This window comes from Oncorhynchus mykiss, chromosome 5 (assembly GCF_057628025.1).
Source record: "Oncorhynchus mykiss isolate SJ-2025 chromosome 5, ASM5762802v1, whole genome shotgun sequence".
Taxonomy (NCBI): Eukaryota; Metazoa; Chordata; class Actinopteri; order Salmoniformes; family Salmonidae; genus Oncorhynchus; species Oncorhynchus mykiss.
In genome coordinates, this window is record NC_143026.1 from 47,938,329 (window position 1) to 47,957,010 (window position 18,682).

Genomic DNA, 18,682 nt, shown 5'->3' on the forward strand with positions numbered 1-18,682 from the left:
TTCCTCCTGTAGCCAGAGGCAACATTATTTTCTCTCAGTAAATATTAACAATACAAAAACACAGCCAGCCCGGCAGCCAGCCAGGCAGGCAGGCAGGCAGGCAGGGCCCCAAGTCAAAGCCATTACCTGTGATATCTTCCAGCCAGTTTCTCTGTAGTATATACTAGTATACTGTGATCTGGCCTCAGCAATATTATAATCTAACCACAGCTATTTAACCACACAATCACTGTGAATCAATTATCTACCACTGGTTTTAAAATAGTATAAAGAAAGAGAGGAATAAATAGAAGAGAATATAAAATAAGTTAACATTTCACTCTCTGGCTCAACTTTCCTCCTTTCAGTCAGACGCAAATATTTTCTTTCTCAGTTGTTTCTTAGCAACCGGGGAGAACTTTCCAATGACGTCATGCGGAAACATTTTCAGAAGATTAAACTGCGATTAAACTAATTTCATTGAGTTAAGGAACGTTGAACGCTGCAGTGAGCAAAAGAACTGAGAGACAGAGGTTCATATCAACAGTCAAGTGTGATTGGAGATGACAGTGTATGCATCCCAAATGGCACCCTATTCCCTATAGTGGGCCTATAGGGCTCTGGTCAAAAGTAGTGCACTATAAAAGGGCAATAGGACGCCATTTAGGACACACCCAGTATCATTACACAGACCAGATACGTGAAGAAATTTGTAAAAAAAATAAAATAAAAAAATCTGCCTTTTCTGTCTGTGTGTAAGTGAGTCTGGGGCCAGGAGCATTCCTGCTTTGACTAGAGAGAAGAGTTAAGGGTTCTGGCCTGGCCTAGTGTTTCATCAGTGTTGCAACAACGTTCCAGGAGGGGAGAAAGTGTGTGTTTGTGTTTGTGTGCTTACCGTCGGTCGTTCCTCCTGCGACGGAAAAGCTTTTTGGTTTGGGCAATCTCAGCTTCGTTAGGCAGGGGCGGGAAACCCTGCAGAGCGAGAGAGAGGGAGAGACATAGCAAACACTTTCATCTAAAGCGAGTTACAGTGTGTGCGTAGATTATATGGTCATTGTATACACAAACTGAATTCCTGAGTGATCTTTTCTTTAGCCCACATGCATACTGTACATAAAGGGTTGTCGTTAGATGGTATTACAGCTACGGATGGAAGTGACGCACAAATCGTCGTCATTTTTGTGTCTTTTCTCCCAAGACAGAGAGGAATCCAGCACCCCTCCCTCCCCCATGTCTAGTTACCGCCTTCCCCTCCAACAGTTCAGTCTACGCCCATGCAGGCATTGAGCGACGCATGGAACCCACCGCAAATTATAGGTCCACCTCACAACCTCCAATAAGGAAGGAAGGCAGAGCCACACAGCCAATGCAGAGCTCCTCTCCTCTCATACCCTTAACTTCTCACAGGAATGTTGGCAGCCTACAATTTCCCCAGACAAACTCTGAAAGAGGGGAGAAGGTGGGGGGGGCACTTAGAAGCAGCGGGGAACAGGCTCCAAGTCAAGACAGCTATATTCCATATGTTGTGTGTGTCGGTGGATGTGTGTGTTGGAGTGTGTGTGCAATAATAAGAATTTGGTGGGTGCTAATAGTTGGCCTATTATTTGTACAATCTCCCCGAGTCACCCTCGGGGAGTGGGGTCACGGCAGGGGTCAGCCATTAGGGGTCAGCCATTATCAACAGTGTCCGCGGCGCAATCAGTGTTAAGCACTTTGCTTAAGGGCACAGACAGATTTTCACATTGTCGGCTTGGGGATTCGAACTAGCGACCTTTCAGTCACTGGCCCAACGTGCCACCCCTGTGTGTGTGCTCTAAAGGCACAACTTCAAGACTTAAATATAGTGGTTTGGTTGTTTTCAGTCAAAACTGGTTTGTCTGGGATGGAAACAGTGTCTGGTGTTGTCATGGTTACAGATGGTCAACTACAAGTTTGAGGAGGAGGATGACTGGGGGAAGGGTGTTCAAATGTGTTTGTGCGTTAAAGTGTTGATAATGTTTGTGCACAGTTTGTGTGCGTAATGTGTGTAACAAGATGTGTTGTACATTTCTGGGTGGGGTGGGTTAGTATTTTCTGTTTGACATGTAGTGTGTGTGTCTACAACTTCTCTCTATTCTTCCCCTCTGTGGTGACGTGGTATGGCAGTGTGTGGCTCCAGTCCAGGTTCCAACCCTGTTATCTCCCGATCAGCAGTGTCTGCACAGGAAGCAGTGGAAACGCCCACTCTTGGGCAGACACCCTCACTCTAAACCCCCACAGCCCCGCACTTTAATTGCACTTCAGTCAACAGAAATCAGGCGTTCCGCAGAGCCAGCCAGGGTAGGGAAGAGCCAGGCACAACCCATACCGCCAACCCTCCTAACACTACCCATCCCCAACCCTTAATCTCATAAGAAACCACATCCAATAGGCTATGTAGCTAGCTGCACATGATGATATTGTACGATTATCAGACCCCTTGACTGTTTCCACATTCTGTTAAGTTACAGCCTTATTCTAAAATGGATTAAATCATGTTGTTTTCTCCCTCTTCAATCTACACACAATACCCCATAATGACAAAGTGAAAACATATTTTTTGATTTTTAGGGTAAATTAATAAAAATATAAAACAATACCAGAAATATCTTGCCACGAGACTTGAAATTGAGCTCAAGTGCATCCTGTTTCCATTGATGATCCTTGAGATGTTTATAAGGTCCACAGTTGACAGTGCATGTCAGAGCAAAATCCAAGCCATGAGGTCGAAGGAATTGTCCGTAGAGCTCCGAAACAGGATTGTACCGAGGCACAGATCTGGGGAAAGGAACCCCAAAAAAGTGTGCAGCATTGAAGGTCACAAGATTCTCTGGTTTAATGAAACCAAGATTGAACTCTTTGGCCTGAATGCCAAGCGTCACGTCTGGAGGAAACCTGACACCATCCCTAAAGTGAAGCATGGTGGTGGAAGCATCATGCTGTGTGGATGTTTTTCAGTGGCAGGGACTGGGAGACTAGTCTGGATTGAGGCAAAGATGAACGGAACAAAGTACACAGACATCCTTGATGAAAACCTGCTCCAGAGCGCTTAGGACCTCAGACTGGGGCGAAAGTTCACTTTCCAACAGGAAAACAACCCTAAACACACAGCCAAAATTTCACAGGAGTGGCTTCGGGACAAGTGTCAATGTCCTTGAGTGGCCCAGACAGGCCGGGACTTGAACCCGATCGAACATCTCTAGGGAGACCTGAAAATAGCTGTGCAGCAACGCTCCTCATTCAATCTGGCAGAGCTTGATAGGATCTGCAGAGAGGAATCAGAGAAAATTCCCCAAATACAGATGTGCCAAGCTTGTAGCGTCATACCCACGAAGACTTGAGGCTGTAATCTCTGCCAAAGGTGCTTCAACAAAGTACTGAGTAAAGGGTCTGAATAATTAAGTAAATGTAATAGTTCAGTTGTATTTATTTTTGCAAAAAAAAATATCTAAAAACCTGTTTTTGCTTCGTCATCATGGGCTCTCGTGTGTAGCAATAACAAGGCTATATACAGGGGGTACAGGTATATAGTCAATGTGGGGTTAGTCGAGGTCATTTGTTCATGTAGGTGGGGGTAAAGTGACTATACATAGATAAAAAAACAGTGAGTAGTAGCAGTGTAAAAAGAAAGGGGGGGGTTAAACATAAATAGTCTGGGTGGCCATTTGATTAATCATTCAGCAGTCTTATGAATTGCGGGTAGAGGACATTAAGGAGCCTTTTGGTCCTAGACTTGGCGCTCCGGTATCGCTTGCCGTGGGGTAGCAGAGAAAACAGTCCATGACTTGGGGGACTGGAGTCTTAGGGAATTTTTTAGGCCTTCCTCCCCGGTCAGGATGCTCTCGATGGTGGAGCTGTAGAACCTTTTGAGGATCTTTTCAGTCTCCTGAGAGGGAAAAGGTGTTGTTGTGCCCTCTTCACAACTGTCTTGGTGTGTTTGGACCATGATAGTTCATTGGTGATGTGGACACCAAGGAACTTGAAACTCTCGACCCGTTCCACTACAGCCCTGTCGATGATAATGGGGGCTTGTTCGGCCCGCCTTTTCCTGTAGTCCATGATCAGCTTCTTTGTCTTGCTCACATTGAGGGAGAGGTTGTTGTCCTGGCACCTCACTATAGGCTGTCTCATTGTTGTCGGTAATCAGGCCTACCACTGTTGTGTCGTCAGCAAACTCAATGATGGTGTTGGAGTCGTGTTTGGCCATGCAGTCTTGGGTGAACGGAGCACAGGAGGGGACTAAGCACACACCCATGAGGGCCCCAGTGTTGAGGATCAGCGTGGCAGACGTGTTGTTACCTACCCTTACCACCTGGGGGCGGCCAGTCAGGAAGTCCAGGATCCAGTTGCAGAGGGAGGTGTTTAGTCCCAGGGTCCTTAGCTTAGTGGGCACAATGGTGTTGAACGCTGAGTCAATGAACAGCATTCTCACATAAGTGTCCCTTTTGTCCAGGTGGGAAAGAGCAGTGTGGAGTGCAATTGAGATTGTGCCATCTGTGGATCTGTTGGGGCGGTATGCAAATTGGAGTGGGTCTAGGGTATCTGGGATAATGCTGTTGATGTGAGCCATGACCAGCGTTTCAAAGAACTTCATGGCTCCCGACGTGAGTGTTACAGGGCAGTACTCATTTAGGCAGTTTACCTTCGCTTCCTTGGGCATAGGGACTATAGTGGTCAGCTTGAAACATGTAGGTATTACAGACTGTCAGGGTCTGCTCAGTTGTGCACCGGGGTCTCCCACTCCTCTTTCTATTCTGGAAAGAGCCAGGTTGAGCTGTTCTGTGAAGGGAGTAGTACACAGCTTTGAACCAGACCTTCAGTTTCCTGGCAATTTCTCGCATGGAATAGCCCTCATTTCTCAGAACAAGAATAGACTGCCGAGTTTCAGAAGAAAGTACTTTGTTTCTGGCCATGTTGAGCCTGTAATCAAATCCACAAATGTTGATGCTCCAGATACGCAACTAGTCTAAAGGCCAGTTTTATTGCTTCTTTAAATCAGAACAACAGTTTTTAGCTGTGCTAACATAATTGCAAAATGGGTTTTCTAATGATCAATTAGCCTTTCAAATGATCAACTTGGATTAGCTAACACAACGTGCCATTGGAACACAGGAGTGATGGTTGCTGATCATGGGCCTCTGTACACCGATGTAGAAATTCCATTTTTTTTATCTGCCATTTCTTGCTACAATAGTCATTTACAACATAAACAATGTCTACACTGTATTTCTGATCAATTTTATGTTATTTTAATGGACAAAAAAATGCTTTTCTATCAAAAACAAGGACATTTCTTAGTGAACCCAAACTTTTGAACGGTAGTCTATGTTCAAATATTGGTGTTTGCTTCAGACTGCCTGAAGTGCCTGATGGGCCAGGTTTTCATACTATTCTGAGACTATTCTATTGGATCCATTGCACCAGGCAAGCTCGATCAAACCCAGTTAAATTGTCTGAAATTATTTCAAATAGTATTTGAACACTGGTCTGTTCAGACGTAGCTCATTCAGAAGAAGTGAAACTTTCCAGAGCCCAGACCGCAGGAGGGTGGGGTTCCTTCCCAGTCAGTCTCCTACCCAGAGTCCCCAAGCCAGGCCAGCAGTATGAATCCCCAGAGCAATAAGAGGATCATACCTGGCTTAACAGAGACACACACACAGCACTGAGCCATTCACTTACACTGCAACACCTTCATAACTCGACTTTAGGTTACACATTTCAGACATAGTCTGGGAGAAGTTAACAGAAGAAATTAATGTTGCTGTTGTTTCGAATGTACTTTTCCCCCCCTCTATCAAGTTTTCTTCCTCTGTCTAACTAAGCTGCTGTGGTGGTGCTGGGCTCTGATTGGAGGCTGATTGGATACAGATGTGTGCGGAGGCTGGAGGCAGGGGAAGGCCTTTGTAGTGTGGCATGGTGGTAATACGAGCCTGAGACACGCAGCAGAGAACCACAGGAACAGAGGCCCAGCCCCAAGCAGCTAGCCCCGGCCAGAGAGTCTTGCCCCGGGGAGTAAGGCAGGAGGAGAGGGGATTCAGAAGGAAAGAGCGCCACCACACTGGGGTGGTCAAGATGAAGGGACACACAAAGAGAGAGTCTTGCTAGCCCACACTCCTGAGTCTAAACAGAACCGGTTTTGCAACACTACCAGACAGCCAACACAACCATCTAGTTTAAAAAAAGATTATTGAGTATCCCTGATCCCAGGTCAGTTAGAGGTGTACACAAGTACATTCTGGTGGGTAAGCAGAGGAGATACCAGTGTAGTTATCCTTCTACGGAAAATAAACACTGATTAGTTCCAGTAATATTATTCATAATAAGTCTGCTTCATTCAGCATTTAACTGGTTAACTTCAGAGAACGCTCTGAGCCAGGGGGACAGATAAAAGATGGGGAAAGGCCTAGGAGGAGAAAAAGTGGGAGGGAGAGAGGCAGAGTTGCATGTTTAGCTACTGTTGTTTTCCTGTAGGATATCATTAGCTGTAATCCTGCTTCCAAATGGTTACCAGATGACTATCTGAACTCCAGTATACTTACACAGTCATCAAAGCCTAAGAAAAAATGCAAATATTTAGAGAAACGTTAGCAAGGGAGATTTGGGGTTTGCATGGGAATCTGCTGTGACTCATTCCATCGTAACTTAGATTTTTAAGTGCTGTAAACAAATAAAAAGCCCATTTTAAATATGCAAACTCAGACATGGACATCAAGACTATTGTCTTCAGACCGTGTCCTGTCTGTACTCCTTAAGCGTCTTTTAGACTATGCCGATTGCATTTGGGTCTTTCATCAGTGCAGACAGAGGACCAGACTGATCAAAGAGGAGGTGTGTGCTCAGCACATCCCCTTCCCCAGCCAGGCAGTATGACCTTTAACCTAGCAGCAGACATAGGGAAGGAGCCTTGGAGGGCTCTGTGGACGTGACGACGGGCCATGGGCTTGTGTGTGTGTGTGTGTGTGTGTAGTATAGAAACATCACCAGGTAGCGCACGTACAGCACCACATTCCAGGGGCTGGGGTTCAGGGGTCAAGAGGGGCTCCAACCTCAGACAGTAACAAACATTGAGAACATTGAATGTATAACCTCATGATTATCCATGACGACTGTTGTGGAAGAGAAGCCATAACAAGTCATATGCCACAGAGAGCAAGAAAGTCTGTTATAACACAGTTGATGGAATGGAAGTCAGTCTGGTTGAGGTGACTTCCTCTAACCCCTTACTGTGTAATTATCCTGCTAGATTAAGCTTCATTCACAAAGCCTACACTCCATTGTTCAATCTCTGCTTATTTATGCTTGTTTGGCCTCCCTACAAAAGCAATAAATTAAGGGGGAAAAAAAATGACTCTCAATGTCATTGCAGCATGTATTATTTCTAGGCTATGGGTTATACAAATTAACTTTCTTTCTGCCGCCTCGCGGTGAAAAATGTGATACGGATATGCCTTCCTCTCTGGACAGGAAGGAAAACAGTTAAACTTTTTCTTTTTTTTAAACCCATGTTGCTTTTTAAAGCTGAGATCCGCGATAGGCGCAACAGCCATGTTTTGGGCCATGTTTTCCTCAGCACAAACACAGTGTCTTTAATTGTTATTGGGGACAACTGGAACTGATTGACGACCATGTCTGACACATGGGAATTTGTCCATAGAGTGCAGAGAGCAAGGAGGGAGAGGGGGAGAAAAGAAGAGAACGAAAGAGGGGGGAGAGAGAGCGAGAGAGTGACAGAGCGAGATAGAGATTCTTAGCCACAGCCACTGGAAAGAGAGCTGCTACTGGGAGGGAGGAAGGAAGGGGATCAGAGTCAGGGCCGTCTGATAACAGACCTTCTGAAAATATTTTTTTTTACTGTGTGTGAGAGAGAGAGTGTTGCAGCAGCCAGCCAATCAGCTATATTCCATGTGCTGCTGCATCTTGTACCTCAGGAGGCAGCCATTTTGTAATCTATCTTTGCAGACTTTCCTCTTCAGGGGACCTATAATCAATTACAAAGGAGACTGAGGGGAATATGTGAATTATAAAACATTATCTTGCAATTACTGCCCTGTCCTTTATGTCTGCATTAAATTACTGTTGTTCAATGAGAAATAATGACATATTGCAACACTGTAAATACAATGTATGATATCCTAACAAAAATGAAGTCATACACTACCGGTCAAAAGATTTAGAAAACCTACTCATTCAAGGTTTTTTTTAAAAACTACTTTCTACATTATAGAATAATAGTGAAGACATCAAAACAAAACTTAGCAAAAAAAAAGAAACGTCCTCTCACTGTCAACTGCATATATGTATGAACATAACAAGATTCAACAACTAAGACATAAACTGAACAAATTCCACAGACATGTGACTAACATAAATGGAATAATGTGTCCCTAAACCAAGGGGGGGGGGTCAAAATAAAAAGTCAGTATCTGGTGTGGCCACCAGCTGAATTAAGTACTGCAGTGCATATCCTCCTCATGGACTGCAACAGATTTGCACAGTTCTAGCTGTGAGATGTTACCCCACTCTTCCTCCAAGGTATCCTCCGATCCAACAGGTCCAAGAGGTGCTCAATGGGAATGAGAGCAGGGCTCTTCGCTTGCCATGGTAGAACACTGACATTCCTGTCAGATGTGTCTGTTACTTGAACTCTGAAGCATTTATTTGGGCTGCAATTTCCGAGGCTGGTAACTAATGAACTTATCCTCTGCAGCAGAGGTAACTCTCGGTCTTCCATTCCTGTGGCAGTCCTCATGAGAGCCAGTTTCAACATAGCGCTTGATGGTTTTTGCGACTGCAAAAATGTTCTGTATTAAAACTGACCTTCATGTCTTAAAATAATGATGGACTGTCGTTTCTCTGATTATTTGAGCTGTTCTTGCCATAATATGGACTTGGTCTTTTACCAAATAGGGTTATCTTCTGTATACCCCCCTACCTTGTCAGAACACAACTGATTGGCTCAAACGCATTAAGGAAAGAAATTCCACAAATTAATTTTTAACAAGGCACACCTGTTAATTGAAACGCATTCCAGGTGACTACCTCATGAAGCTGGTTGAGAGAATGCCAAGAGTGTGCAAAGCTGTCATCAAGGCAAAGGGTGGCTACTTTGAAGAATCTCAAATATAAAATATATTTTGATTTGTTTAACACTGGTTACTACATGATTCCATGTGTTATTTCATAGTTTTGATGTCTTCACTATTATTCTACAATGTAGAAAATAATACAAATACAGAAAAACCCTTGAATGAGTAGGTGTTCTAAAAACATTTTGACCAGTAGTGTAAATAAATGATTGTTCAAACGACTGACACAGGTAATGAAAATATGCATAGGGGTTATCAACACAAAAGGGAAAGTGAAAGGAACCAGCTCTTTAACTCTTTTTCTTCAAGGCTTTGGGCTACAAAGGCATAGAGCCAAACACGCTTTGTTACTACAGCACTGTAACTATTCCTTTTTTTATGCGTTTTGAGATTAGGTCTGCGATCCAAATGGCACCTTTTCCTTTATAGTGCACTACTTTTGACCTGGGCTCTGGACAAAAGTAGTGCACTATATAGTGAATAGGGTGACATCCCTCTCAGTTTGGTAATCTTATACTATGACTTATATCTCACTGCCTCAACACTACCCCCTCCCTGGTCCTGACTCTACACATGGCATGTGTACAGTTGGACCATGGTGCTTGTAACCACAGTGCTGACGCTAACAGAACTACTTTTCATCACTGCCTGCCACGGTGAGTTCCTCAGCTCTGAGGGCATCGCTTGTTTACATATCTCTCCTCTCTACCCAGGCCAGGCCCAAGTCTTACACATTCACCCCTCATCTTTCACAAGCCATTGTAAGGCCAAAGTCTTGAAATGCAAAACTGCCAAGAAGTCATTCATATTGGCTAAAAATAGGTCACAGATCCTTTAACTTCTCTAGGATAGGGGGCAGCATTTGGAATTTTGGATGAAAAGTATGCCCAAATTCAACTACCTGCTACTCATCCCCAGAAGATAAGATATTAATATTAGTAGATTTGGATAGAAAACACTGAAGTTTCTAAAACTGTTTGAATCATGTCTGTGAGTATAACAGAACTTATGTAGCAGGTGAAACCCAGAGGACAAACCATTCAGATGTTTTTTTTGAAGTCACTCTATTCAATGAGTTTTCATTGGGAATTCATTGGCAGTTCCTACCGCTTCCACTGGATGTCACCAGTCATTAGACATTGGTTGAGGTTTTTCCTTTGTGTAATGAAGAAGTAGCCCTGTTCAAAACGAGGGTCACTTCATGTGTACTGTTAAATAGAGGCGCTTGACCAGAAAACTAGCATCAGTTTGTTTTCTTCCTGTATTGAACACAGATCATCCCGTCCTCAATGTTATTGATTATTTACTTTTAAAAATTACCTAAAGTTGGATTACAAAAGTAGTTTGAAATGTTTTGGCAAAGTTTACAGGTAACTTTCGAGATATGTAGTCACGTTGCGCAAGTTGGAACCGGTGTTTTTCTGGATCAAACGCGCCAAATAAATGGACATTTTGGATATATATGGATGGATTTATTCTAACAAAAGGACCATTTGTGATGTTTATGGGACATATTGGAGTGCCAACAAAATAATTGATTCCTCAAAGGTAAGGAATGATTTATATTTTTATTTCTGAGTTTTGTGTCGCGCCTGCATGGTTGAAATATGCTTTCTCTCTTTGTATACGGGGGTGCTACCCTCAGATAATAGCATTGTTTGCTTTCGCCGAAAAGCCTTTTTGAAATCTGACATGTTGGCTGGATTCACAACACATGTAGCTTTAATTTGGTATCTTACATGTGTGATTTCATGAAAGTTTGAATTTTATAGTAATTTATTTGAATTTGGCGCTCTGCATTTTCACTGGCTATTGGCCAGCTAGCGTCCCACATATCCCAGAGAGGTTAATTTCTTCCGTCACATGAAGTGTACACTACACTATTACAGATACCTTTATGCTTGTCTTGCCCATTTCAAACCCGTGCTAGTCTTTCATGTGTAATGCATGTGGAACTAGCACTGTAACTTGACACATCACTAAAGTGAATGGCCCCTGTTATCCAACTGGTGCTAGCCAACTGGAATCCTCCACACAGGCAGCACAGAGCTACACAGGGTCCTGTACTCTACAGACGTTCCTTCTCCGAGTCCGACATTGGTCCAAGTTTCCTCTCTGACCTCACATTATTTCATTAAGTGAGGTATTCCGGAGCTGAGAAAGCAGGCAGGCGAATGGAGGCGTACAAGGGAAAGAGAAGCGTCGTCGCTCAAACCAAACAGGAAGCGCTGTGGAATGTCTTTCCACCACAGGCCAGGCAAGTCCTCCAATAGGCTACCTGCTCTGTGTCACAGTCCAAACCCTGGATCAACTGGGGGAGCGGGTGGACACATACAGATGCACAGACACACAGGGATGCACACACACAGATGCAGACACACACAAACATTATACCCGTACAACCTCAATGTGTGCGTGATTGTGTGTGGGCAGTGAAGGGATTTACAATGCCTCAGGTATAAAAACCAGACTCTGGCCACCTCAAAGACCCCAAGAAATGTGACAGTTTTGCAAAACAGCCACCACCTAGCAACACCAGCTAAGTTCTACTTTTACTCAGGATCCCACAAATAACAACTGACCACAGAACCTGAGATGGGTGAGAAAATGAGGTATGCTTAGAACTGGTGGAATAATCAAGCATTACAACACACCAGTAAAAGTCATTATTTTCTGAAAGCATGGATCCAAAGCCCTGCAACACAGCCAGGTAATCACCTCTCCAATCAGCACTAGTATGTCCCATCAGATAGGCCTGCTGGATGGATGAGTCAGAAATAAGGATAACATAAAAATGTGAAATCTAAAAATCTACTGCCTCATCTCTCCTAGAGGGATATTACATTTCTATACATAACATTGTCTGTCCTGATTCCTTTCCAAAAGGGCTGTTATAAAAACTCAACTCTGGAGTCAGGACTGAGAAACATCTAATGGCTTATTATTCTCAGGCTCTAGTCTAATTGCTTATTATTCGGTTTTCAGGCTCTAGTCTAATGGCTTATTATTCCCCCGGTTTGAGTGTTCAGTATCTAGTCTAGTAGTCTAAAGGCTTATTATTCAGGATCTAGTTTAGTCGAATGGCTTATTATTCACAGGCAGGGACCCTGTATATCTTTGTTCTCTGGCCAATGGTCACTGGATGCATAAGAAGCCATTGTGAGTGGAGCAGCCAGACTAGTGTCAGGCAGCGATCTGTGGATTAAAGACAATGGGGAGAGAGAGAGACTGCTGGATGATTGATACTTTTGTAGAGGGAGTCGAGCAGTGCTTTATTTTGCTGTTCTTCAGTTCAGTCAGTCAGGCCGGGATCAGGCTGTCGTCACAATGAGAGGCTGTAAGATAACCCCCACCATACCCCAGTCCCCGCAACATGCAAAGTGTTGGTCCCATGTTTCATGAGCTGAAATAAAAGATCACAGAACTGTTCCATACGCGCAAAACCCTTATTTCTCTCAAATGTTGTGCACACATGTCTCCATCTCTGTAAGTGAGAATTTCTCCTTTGCCAAGATAATCCATTCACCTGACAGGTGTGGCATATCAAAAAGCTGATTAACTTCTTGGTGACAGGGGGGCAGTATTGAGTAGCTTGGATGAATAAGGTTCCCAGAGTAAACTGCCTGCTACTCTGTCCCAGATGCTAATATGTGCATATTATTAATAGTATTGGATAGAAAACACTCTGAATTTTCTAAAACTGTTTGAATGATGTCTGTGAGTATAACAGAACTCATATGGTAGGTGAAAACCTGAGAAAAATCCAACCAAGAAGTGGGAAATCTGAGGTTTGTAGTTTTTCAACTCTTTGCCATTCCAATATACAGTGTAAATGGGGTCATATTGCACTTCCTAAGGCTTCCACTAGATGCCATCAGTCTTTAGAACGTTGTTTCAGGCTTATACTATGAAGCGGGGGCGAATGAGAGCTGATTGAGCCAGGTGTCTGACAGAGTGCCACAGGCTCTGAGGCGAGGTCACGAGAGACTTCGCTCTCGTTCCATTGCTTTTCTACAGACATAGGAATTCTCCAGTTGGAACATTACTGAACATTTATGATATAAACATCCAAAAGATTGATTCTATACTTAGTTTGGCAAGTTTCTACGGGCTGTAATATACATTTTTTAACTTTTCGTCCGACGTTCAGCTGGACCTGAACGCGTGTTTGGATTTGTTTACAAAACGTGCTAACAAAAGAAGCTGCCGGCTGCGACAGAGCTTGGACTCGAACCAGGATCTCTAGTGGCACAGCTAGCAACTTCGATGCAGTGCCTTAGACCACTGCACCACCTGGGAGGCCCCATATGAATCAGTTTTAACTAATGGTTATAACTAATACACTTGAATTATATTATTGGATGATGTTTAATGATTGATTAAATTGTATTGTGTTGTTGGATATCTTATTGATCAGCCTGGGAGGCAGAGAGAGAGAACAAGACACTGCCTAATGGGCCCATATCTGACTGGTATATAATCAGAGACACACCGTATAGTCTGGTCGTCTGGTTTGGCAGGGGCACAGAGGGGCCTCTATCGGGTGTGGCCCACACAGACACTATGTTTACCTCTACCATCCAGCCGTCAAGTCCTTCTCTCCTCCTCTCTTTCCCCTCTGTGTCCCATCCCATCCACGCAGCTCCTCTAGTCTCCCTCCATTCCTCCCATCTCTCTCATCTCAAATCAGGCCAGTGTGGTTTGTCTGGTTTCCAGTCTCATAAATACAGGGGAAGGAGGATGACCCAAAATGGGGATCGGGGAGCCATGGCGTGCAGGATATCCAGTGTGCGTCCCAAATGGCAAACTATTCCCTTTAGTGCACTACTTCTGACCAGGCTCCATAGGGCTCGGGTCAAATGTAGTGCAGTATAAAGGGAATAGGGTGCCCTTTGGGACACAACCCAGGCCTAGCTCCCACTCCCACAGGGGAGGTACCTCCACAACAGCCACTGACTGACTGACTATTATGATGCAATTGTCCTGGGTCTGGCCAACCAATAAGATGCTCAGGATCAGACCACCAGAGGTGATGATTATGGAGTAGAAAGTGTTGATACTCAAAGTCCCAGATGTCTTACATTCATTCATGAACTTGTATGCATTGTTAAATGTCAAATAATATTGATGTATATAATATTGAGGTTTGGAGTATAAAGACCCAAATAAAGAACTAATAAATGAATCCATTCACACACAAACATGGCAGCGGGGAAAACAACAGTGATTGAGTTTGAGTGCCAAATACATTGTGTGTGTGTCTGTATACACATCTCCTCCAGAGCCAGTTCCCTGATCCCTAAAAGCAGTTCTTCTGTGGTCGGTCACTGGGAGCAGAACGGAGGCTCTCTGCTCTCCCTCTCTGACAGACAATGGCAGGAAAAGGGAGTAGGACGGGGCTGCTCGCCGCACTGACCTCCACATTGTTCTACTGTGGACGTGAAGGAGGACAAAAATGGAGGAGGGAGCAGACCCAGGCAGGCCTGTGTTACATACCGACCCCAGTTAGAGTCATGAATGCTAGCTGGCTGGCTGCACCGAAGACTCCTGCTCCGGTGCACGTAGACCGGGGGGGCCAGCCAGTCTGAGGAGACGTCTTTGGTCTGGCCCTCTGGTCGCTTTGTTCAGCAGGAAGGGGACGGAGCGGATGTGTCCTCAGTAACTCTGTGGGCCCGGCTCGGCCACCCCCGGTCAGCCCGCCAGGCCCCTACTGACTGGCTCAGTACCAAAGCACCACCAGAAAGAGAATGTGCAGGAGGGTAAGCCTCAGCCTGGTGCCAGATTAGTTTGTGTGGTCTTGTCAACTCCTATGGTCATTGACATGACAATGACCATAGGAAGTGGCAAAACAGGAAAAAAGTGATCTGGGACAAGGCAATCAGCCTTCCTCCCTCCTGGGAAAACAACCAGCTCCACTGAGACAGAGGCAGAAGACAGGGGAGGAAACCTACAGTTAATCTACTATAAACTCACACTGCATCTCAGTGCAAGAGGCGTCACTGTAGTCCCTGGTTCGAATCCAGGCTGCATCACATCCGGCCGTGATTGGGAGTTCCATAGGGCGGCGCACAATTGGGCCAGCGCCGTCCAGGTTTGGCCGCCATTGTAAATCAGAATTTGTTCTTAAAATGACCTGCCTAGTTAAATAAAAGGTAAAAAAATAAAAATGAAAAAAATAAAAATCACCCTGATGTTGACCAACATTAGTTTAGTCTTCTTCAGGGGTCAGCCAATTTCCATCAGGCTTGGGTTGATAAGACCATTGAGAGTTAATGAATGAGAACAAATGGAGCGACGGACATGAGCGCACACAGGACATGAGCACAAACACGCTTCCACGCAAAGCACGCGTCCTTGCTCAAACACACTCGAGTCAGCTGATCACATTTTTAGAATGTGGTGTGTTGTATTTCTCATCTCCTAATATTCAGTTCTTGAGACATTGTTTACACCCGAAATATGTAGTACCTGTCCCGTTCACCTTCTGCACGTCGGCCATTTAAGGTTATTTTATCGAGTGTCAGCGGAAAGTTTTTAGGACATACCAATGACATTAACACATGCTAATAATAGCTAAATAGCCGGAGAGCGAAATATCTAGCCAGGATACAAGCTATCTAATTAAGAGTCGGTTGTCTATCATTATTTTATAGGCTACCTGTTGCTGCAATGTCTCCCTTGCTCTCCGTCACCAACTGAGCATTCGCATTGGCACACATACTATATGCAGGTGATGCACATACAGTACACACGGAGACATGCTCTGAAGGATCATTCTGATCATGGCTGATATGTCGATTTTTTTATATGATTGCCACAATATTTATAACGTTTGCCTCAAATTAATTACATGAACCCATTTTTAAACGCATTTCCATGACTTTTCTGATTGTATTATTTTTTTGAGGCCTGGAATACACAATTTCCAAATTGCCATGATTTTTTTCCAGGATTTATGACCGAACGAATCCTGAACAGGGCAACTAGATGTTGTTAGGGTACTAAAAATGTACATATTTACAGACACAATCTTCTGTCCTACCCAGTACCACACACACACACACACACACACACACACACACACACACACACACACACACACACACACACACACACACACGAGTCACAGACATGGTTTCATTTCATAGACAGACCCATGCATGACAACACATCACACCAAATTCAGTTGTGTGGATGGGTTGTGTTGTTGACATGCATGCTCAGGATGCCCCAGAGCACCCAGATGTATAGGCCTGTCACAATAACACATATCCTGTTGACATCAGCCGCCAAAAGCACACATAGTTGTGTAGGTCACAACAGCACGTCTTCTGTTGACATCATCTGCCCAATGACTGAGCTGTCCATCTGTCACTATAAACTATGGGAACATGAGAGGGGTCCCTGCCATGTCCTGCTCTTAAAGCTGACCTGATGTAAACCATCTCTGCTAGGGTAAGGGTGGGTGGGACCACATGACACACACCCACTCCCAGTGTAAACTATGTCAGGAGCGGGAATGAGGAGCGGGAAAGGGCTTGACTCATCTTTAATGAAGCACGTCTCACTCCAGCCCCAGGGATTCATCCAGCAAGAATCTAACCTGTCTACACTGTCATCGTAACACAGGCGCTAGGGTCGGGAGGGGTGTGTGTGTGTGGAGCAATCAGCTGCATTCCAGGGAAGCTAGCAGGGCTCCCGAGGGACATGTCTTGCAGAGATGTTCTCCCTCTCACCCCTCTCTCTCGGAAGTGACTGAGGAAGTGGTGGAAGAGAGGGGGGTTGTGGGTTACGTATTCTCTTGGCCCAGACTACCCCCCTAGAGTCTAAAGGGTGAAGACTGTGGAAGTGGTAGGTCACTGTTGACTAACTGGTCTAGTCAGTGTTACATTGACACACAGAGTTCTGTCTGCACAGAGTGTCCCTGTTCCCCATTGCATTGCACTCAGGGCCAGTTTCAGACATTATGCCTACATCAGGGTTGTGTTCAGTAGGGCACTCGGAAGCAAAAACGTTTCGCAACAGACCAAAATCTGTGTTGCTATTGGATGATGTCAGGTAGTACCTCACTGTTCCAAAACATTTAACAGTTTATCCCTACTGAACACTGCCAAAGCTGCACATATGACTAGCCCTACTCCTATTCATGATTCTGATTGGCAGGACGTACACAATATCTAACCACACACACAAACATGACACCGACTACCTTTCACCATCAGGGAGACAAAGTGGAACAAACATACAGTAAGCTTCCTTCCCACGCCAGCAGCACGTCAGTCTCATTCCAAAACATTAGATTTGTTGCTTTTCAGTCATTCTGATTTAGACTTGTGTGTTTTGGATCATTGTCTTACTGCATGACCCAGCTGCGCTTCAGCTACCACCACCATGCTTGACCGTTGGTATGAGGTTCTTACTGTGGAATGCAGTGTTTGGTTTTCGCCAGAAATGACAGCATCCATATTGTCCAAAAAGTCAACTCTAGTTTGCCAAAACTAGCACCTGGATGATCGTCAAGACTCCTGGAAGAATGTTCTATGGACAGGCAAGTCAAAAGGAACTTTTTTGACGACATGGGTCCCATTATTCCTGCCGAAAACCAAACACTACATTCCACATTTAGAACGTCATACCAACAGTCAAGCATGGTGGTGGTATTGTGAGGTATGGGGAAGCGTTGCTGCCTGGACGACTTGCCATCATCAAAGAAACCATGAATTCTGCTCTGCATGAGATCATTCTAAAAGGAGAATGTCAGGCCATCCGTCCGTAAGCTGAAGCGCAGCTGGGTCATGCACCAAGACAATGATTCAAAACACATATGAAAGTACATCAGAATGACTGAAAAGAAGCACATTTAAAGTTTTGGAATGGCCTACTCAATGTCCAGACCTTAACCCGATTGAGATGTGACAGGACCTGAAACGAGCAGTTCATGCTCGAAAACCCACAAATGTCACATAGTTAAAGTGGTTCTGCATGGAAGAGTGGGCCAAAATTCTTCCATACAGGAAGTGTTCGGTTGCAGGCATTACAGCGAAAGGTGGCACAACCAGTTATTGAGTGTAATGGAGCAATTACTTGTTTACACAGGGGCATTTGATGTTGAATAACTTTGTTAATAAAATAAAAATAATTATCTAAATGTTATTTGTTCACTCGGGTTCCCTTGATCTAATATTAGGTTTTGATTGAACAAAAAATATGCAGAGAATAACAGAAAGGTGGAAATATCTTTTCACGGCATTGTACACACATAGCTCCGGTCAATCACAGAGGATTAGAGGCCTGGCGTGGTCTGCTGCTATATTTAGTTAGGTTATCAGTGAGGTAAACCCAGGGACTGACTGGCTGGTCCTGGTCACAGGATCCTAGCAGGGGACAATAGAGAGCTCTATGTGGCTGAGTTACTAAGACCAACAGAGGGCAATTGGCATCAAACCCACTGAATGTCACTATTGACAAACACTGTGAGGGAAACAGGACTGGCATTGCCAGGTCTCATGATAAATAGTATCAGGCACTGCAGAGTAGAGGAAGCATGATCATAAACACTCATATTCAGTCATCTTGAGGAGGTACTGTCTTCGGTCTAT

The 18,682-nt window shown here is 44.4% G+C and overlaps 1 protein-coding gene and 1 long non-coding RNA gene across 5 annotated transcripts in view; one reads left to right on the forward strand and one right to left on the reverse strand.

The window, feature by feature from the left end:
- LOC110523973 (CBP80/20-dependent translation initiation factor) overlaps positions 1–18,682 on the reverse strand; it is a 130,754-nt gene that overhangs the window by 81,063 nt on the left and 31,009 nt on the right. For all 4 annotated transcript variants that reach the window (XM_090235056.1, XM_090235054.1, XM_090235055.1 and 1 more), the window contains one exon: positions 875–951. In XM_090235056.1, the coding sequence (XP_090091182.1) occupies positions 875–951 (77 nt within the window). The remainder of the gene's footprint in view (positions 1–874; positions 952–18,682) is intronic.
- Positions 1–18,682, forward strand: part of LOC149983304 (uncharacterized) — a 119,775-nt gene that overhangs the window by 41,290 nt on the left and 59,803 nt on the right. The window lies entirely within an intron of this gene.